General features: G+C 41.7%; 1 protein-coding gene across 2 annotated transcripts in view; it reads left to right on the top strand.

Annotated features, from left to right (window-relative positions):
- The first annotated feature begins 532 nt into the window (after window positions 1-532).
- coro7 (coronin 7) overlaps window positions 533-6,445 on the top strand; it is a 157,193-nt gene continuing 151,280 nt past the window's right edge. For both annotated transcript variants that reach the window (XM_052131344.1, XM_052131343.1), the window contains exon 1: window positions 533-649. In XM_052131344.1, coding sequence (XP_051987304.1) covers window positions 590-649 — 60 coding nt within the window. In that variant the 5' untranslated portion in view covers window positions 533-589. The remainder of the gene's footprint in view (window positions 650-6,445) is intronic.

Below are 6,445 nucleotides of genomic sequence, written 5' to 3'. Positions count from 1 at the left end.
CCCATGTGACTCTACCCTCCCTAGCAACCGGGCCAATTTGGTTGCTTAGGAGACCGGGCTGAAGTCACTCAACACGCCTGGATTCAAACTCATGACTCCAGGGTTCGTTGTTAGCATCAATACTCGCTAAGCTACCCAGGCCATGAAAATATGATTTTTTTTTTATATTTGTGCTCGCAGTCAATAGTTTTTTTCTTCTTCTTCTTTTTTATTTATTTATTGTGTAATCTTCATTATACAGTAACATGTATTGCAGAATGTCTTTATTCAGGACTTCAGGGACATTTTATTCTATTAGGTCATAATAACAGGTTTTAAGCTGTTGTTAAAAATGGTTCTATTTTGGAATCCTGTCAGAAAATTGATTCCAAACTGTGAAAGAAAAAAGTGTTCTAGAATGTTGACTGGAACGAGCACTGACGGCGTTTCTTTTGCGCAAGACTGCGCGATGTACAAAACATGTTGTATGACGCAACAGTCCGAGTGCATTGTTTGTATATCAGATATTCAGCGAACTTCTTTCAAACCCACAGATTCATAACACACAACAGACACCCGGAAGGTTGAAACGCGCATCCAGCAGAGCAGAATGAATCGTTTCAAGACGTCCAAATTCAAGAATACCACTCCGAAAATCCCCAAGAAAGATGTGAGTACAGGCTCCTTTAAAGCAGACCCTGCAGATAAAGCGAGTTGTGTCATTATGTCTATGATTTGGTTCGATCTTAAGGAGTGGTGCAGATGCACTGATGGTGTCTAAACTTCCTCCATCCTGAACTGAACGTTTGTGAGGCTTTATGCTCTTGGATATGAATGATCACGCATGAGAAATCATATGCACATAGATATGCTGCACATGTACAGTGATTATAGTGTCATTTCATTGCACATACAGTATGCATTGATTTCTGTTGCAGATGTGATGTTGCAGTGAGATATTGTTGCACGTGTACAGTGTGAAGTGACCTCATTTGATCTCAGCAGTGTCTTAACAGGGACAGATAAGAGAGATCATCCTTCATGGTGTCATGATGTTTTGTAAATCGCAGCTCTGAGTGTTATCGAGATTTTTTATTTTTATACAGACACACATTAGTTTTGTACTGTATATATTGTTGATGTCAGGTGCAACTGTAACATTTTATACATTTTACTTAATAACTCACAGACTACTAGCAATCTACCTTCCTCTTTTGCTGTTAGAAACACATGTACAGTATGTGCCAAAAGTAATTGTACCCTTAAACGACTTTTAATGAGAAAGACTAGGACCATAATTTTGAATTTAATACAAGAATTCAGTTTTACAACTGTGACGGTGTTTGTAGGCATTTGTAACACTATATATACTATAATTTACATGAGTAATTTCTTCAACAATTGTTTACAGACAGATTGTTTCACTTTTAATTGACTATATCACAATTCCAGTGGGTCAGAAGTTTACATACACTAGTTAACTGTGCCTTTAAGCAGGTGGATTGGATGTGTACCTGTGGATGTATTTTAAGGCCTACCTTCAAACTCAGTGTCTCTTTGCTTGACATAATGGGAAATTTAAAAAAATCAGCCAAGACCTCCACAAGTCTGGTTCATCCTTGGGAGCAATTTCCAAATACCCAAAGGTACCACGTTCATCTGTACAAACAATAGTACACAAGTATTAACATCATGGGACCACGCAGCCATCATACCGCTCAGGACGGTTTGGTACGAAAAGTGCAATTCAATCCCAGAACAACAGCAAAGGACCTTGTGAAGATGCGGGAGGAAACGGGTAGACGAGTATCTATATCCACAGTAAAACGAGTCCTATATCAACATAACCTGAAAGGATGTTCAGCAAGGAAGAAGCCACTGCTGCAAATCACCATAAAAAAGCCAGAATACAGTTTGGAAGTGCACATGGAGACAAAGATCTTTTTGGAGAAAAATCCTCTGTTCTGATCAAACAAAAATGTAAGTGTTTGGCCATAATGACTGTCATTATGTTTGGAGGAAAAAGGGTGACTCTTGCAAGCTGAAGGACACCATCCCAACAGTGAAGCATGGGGGGTGCAGCATCATGTTGTGGGGGTGCTTTGCTGCAGGAGGGTCTGGTGCACTTCACTAAATAGATGACATCATGAGGAAGGAAATGATGTGGATATATTGAAGCAACATCTCAAGACATCAGACAGGAAGTTAAAGCTCAGACACAAATGGGTCTTCCAAATGGACAATGACCCCAAGCATACCTCCAAAGTTGTGGCAAAATGGTTTAAGGACCACAAAGTCAAGGTATTGGAGTATCACAAAACCCTGACCTCAATCCGATAGAAAATATGTGGGCAGAACTGAAAAAGTGTGTGCGAGCAGGAGTCCTACAAACCTGACTCAGTTACACCAGTTCTGTCTGGAGGAATGGGACACAACTCCAGAAACTTATTGTGAGAAGCTTGTGGAAGAATTCCCAAAACATTTGACCCAAGGTAAACAATTTAAAGGCAATGCTACCAAATACTGACAAAGTCAGTATATATATATATATATATATATATATATATATATATATATATATACAGTGAGGAAAATAAGTATTTGAACACCCTGCTATTTTGCAAGTTCTCCCACTTAGAAATCATGGAGGGGTCTGAAATTGTCATCGTAGGTGCATGTCCACTGTGAGAGACATAATATTAAAAAAAATCCAGAAATCACAATGTATGATTTTTTTAACTATTTATTTGTATGATACAGCTGCAAATAAGTATTTGAACACCTGAGAAAATCAATGTTAATATTTGGTACAGTAGCCTTTGTTTGCAATTACAGAGCGTTTCCTGTAGTTTTTCACCAGGTTTGCACACACTGCAGGAGGGATTTTGGCCCACTCCTCCACACAGATCTTCTCTAGATCAGTCAGGTTTCTGGGCTGTCAGCTGAGAAACACGGAGTTTGAGCTCCCTCAAAGATTCTCTATTGGGTTTAGGTCTGGAGACTGGCTAGGCCACGCCAGAACCTTGATATGCTTCTTACAGAGCCACTCCTTGGTTATCCTGGCTGTGTGCTTGGTCATTGTCATGTTGGAAGACCCAGCCTCGACCCATCTTCAATGCTCTAACTGAGGGAAGGAGGTTGTTCCCCAAAATCTCGCAATACATGGCCCGGTCATCCTCTCCTTAATACAGTGCAGTCACCCTGTCCCATGTGCAGAAAAACACCCCCAAAGCATGATGCTACCACCCCCATGCTTCACAGTAGGGATGGTGTTCTTGGGATGGTACTCATCATTCTTCTTCCTCCAAACACGGTTAGTGGAATTATGACCAAAAAGTTCTATTTTGGTCTCATCTGACCACATGACTTTCTCCCATGACTCCTCTGGATCATCCAAATGGTCATTGGCAAACTTAAGATGGGCCTTGACATGTGCTGGTTTAAGCAGGGGAACCTTCCGTGCCATACATGATTTCAAACCGTGACGTCTTAGTGTATTACCAACAGTAACCTTGGAAACGGTGGTCCCAGCTCTTTTCAGGTCATTGACCAGCTCCTCCCGTGTAGTTCTGGGCTGATTTCTCACCTTTCTTGGGATCATTGAGACCCCACGAGGTGAGATCTTGCATGGAGCCCCAGTCCGAGGGAGATTGACAGTCATGTTTAGCTTCTTCCATTTTCTAATGATTGCTCCAACAGTGGACCTTTTTTCACCAAGCTGCTTGGCAATTTCCCGTAGCCCTTTCCAGCCTTGTGGAGGTGTACAATTTTGTCTCTAGTGTCTTTGGACAGCTCTTTGGTCTTGGCCATGTTAGTAGTTGGATTCTTACTGATTGTATGGGGTGGACAGGTGTCTTTATGCAGCTAAAGACCTCAAACAGGTGCATCTAATTTAGGATAATAAATGGAGTGGAGGTGGACATTTTAAAGGCAGACTAACAGGTCTTTGAGGGTCAGAATTCTAGCTGATAGACAGGTGTTCAAATACTTATTTGCAGCTGTATCATACAAATAAATAGTTAAAAAATCATACATTGTGATTTCTGGATTTTTTTTTAGATTATGTCTCTCACAGTGGACATGCACCTACGATGACAATTTCAGACCCCTCCATGATTTCCAAGTGGGAGAACTTGCAAAATAGCAGGGTGTTCAAATACTTATTTTCCTCACTGTATATAAATATATAGAGACGATAACTGGAAACAAATCACAGAATTAAATATGGAAAATAACAGGGTTTTGTGACAATATGTTTGCCTACATCTGCTTTAAAAATTTATTTGTACAAATATAATATGCTTCACATTGTTAAAATAGCTGACAGTTCACAGTACATATATATGGTGCAATCTGCAGAATATTCATGATCTTCTCGATCATATGACACGAATTTACACTGTTAAAGATTGACAGCTTCTGAGCAACACATTGGTCTGCGGTGAGTCTCAGATGTGATGTCAGTGTTTGTTGTCTGGTGTCAGGATATAAAGAGCTGACTGATGCTGGGGTAAGCGTAAGGTGATATCTCCTGATCCGGATGTGAGGGTCCAATATGCCACGTGCAGAATCGCCCACCAGCATAGGAGAGTGACACGTGACTGATGACTGAATGTGCACCATTGTTATTGCTGCAACTGTCGTTCTGCAGACGAAATGCTCTTATACCTGCTCGGTCAGCATGCACACAAAACTATTTATGACCATAAGAACTTATGTTGCTTTGGTTTCTGTAGGGCTTTTAAAACTTGAAAGTGTCAACCCAACAGGGTCATTGACAGACCCTGGAGATGCAGCACTTCAAACAGGAGAAGAATTAAGCAACCTAGTCTAATAGAACGAACGTTACATTTTAACAAACTGACTTTTACGTGTGCGTTCTACGTTTCGCTATTGTTTTCTGGTAAATATGAACACTAGAGGTGTTCACACAATAGGAGAAAGGTGTCCCGAGCCATATCGCTCCTGGAGATTCAGCAAGCTACTATCAGGTATACTTGTAGAGACTGAAAATAATAGTTTTGAGATTTTAAACTTCAGCAAATTCAATATATTTAGATCTGTATTTATGGTGTTTAATAATGCATTGGTAATGCACACTCTTGCCAGTGAAGTTTGATAGGTATTGAATCTGCCCATTTGATCATATTATTAAAACAAGTCCAATGGAAAAGTCCAGAAGATTTTGGCCAAATTGTAAATGCAACATCTTCACTGGTTTAATGGCATGTACACATATACTTGTATCAAAAATGAATACGCGTAAAAATTTGTCTAGTGAATTAATTTATCCTGAAAAATAAAAAATACCCTGAACGTTTTAACCTACATCCATCCATCCATCTTCAACCGCTTATCCGAAGTCGGGTCGCGGGGCGGCTGCTCCAGCAGGGGGCCACAAACTTCCCTATACCGAGCCACATTAACCAGCTCTGACTGGGGGACCCTGAGGCGTTCCCAGGCCAGTGTGGAGATGTAATCTCTCCGCCTAATCCTGGGTCTTCCCCGAGGCCTCCTCCCAGCTGGACGTGCCTGAAACACCTCTCTAGGGAGGCGGCAAGGGGGCATCCTTACCAGATGCCCAAACCACCTCAACTGACTCCTTTCGACGCAAAGGAGCAGCGGCTCTACTCCGAGCTCCTCACGGATGACTGAGCTCCTCACCCTATCTCTAAGGGAGAAGCCCGCCACGAGTTGCCTCCACTTCTGAGACCGTCAATCTGTGCATCTTATCATGTGACTCGTTGTGCATGACACCGGAGACTCACAGCATGTGGAGGCCCATGCAACTCTCCACGATCCACGCACAATTACCATGTGCCCCATTTAGAACGAGAACCCCTAATCATGACCACGAGGAGGTTACTCCATGTGACTCTACCCTCCCAAGCAACCGGGCAAATTTGGTTGCTTAGGAGACCTGACTGGAGTCACTCAGCACACCCTGGATTCGAACTCACAACTCCAGGTGTGATAGTCAGCGTCTATAATCGCTGAGATACCCAGGCCCCCTTTATGATGATTTTTTAATAAGTTTGTCGTGTCATGTACCAAAAAGTAATCGCGATTAATTGCGATTAATCACAGATAACTGTGCGATTAATTAGTTACAAATTCACAGCTCTACTTTATAGACACTTATTTTCCCCCTATTTTACTATGCTATGATATCGAAACACTTTTACTGCAACACGTCATTTGAAAAACGACTTGTTTTAATGCTTGTATTACAGACCCACCTACATTTACACCCTTAATCCAACGTGATTCGGTGTCGGACTTTGGATTCGGAAGATCGTGGTTCGAGTGCTGCCAAACATGCAAGCGGACATGTGAGACGAAACTCTTCTCACTGGTTTCTTGCAGATGCTCGAACACATTCCCCCATTGCACGTGGATTCTTGTTGACATCCTGAAAGGATTTGAAAGCGATCAGCTGAGCATTACAGGAGATCTGCTGCACTTC

Source organism: Xyrauchen texanus, chromosome 8 (genome assembly GCF_025860055.1).
Source record: "Xyrauchen texanus isolate HMW12.3.18 chromosome 8, RBS_HiC_50CHRs, whole genome shotgun sequence".
Lineage (NCBI taxonomy): Eukaryota > Metazoa > Chordata > Actinopteri > Cypriniformes > Catostomidae > Xyrauchen > Xyrauchen texanus.
The sequence above is the reverse complement of the archived record's forward strand: the minus strand, read 5'-3'. Positions and strand labels throughout refer to the sequence as shown.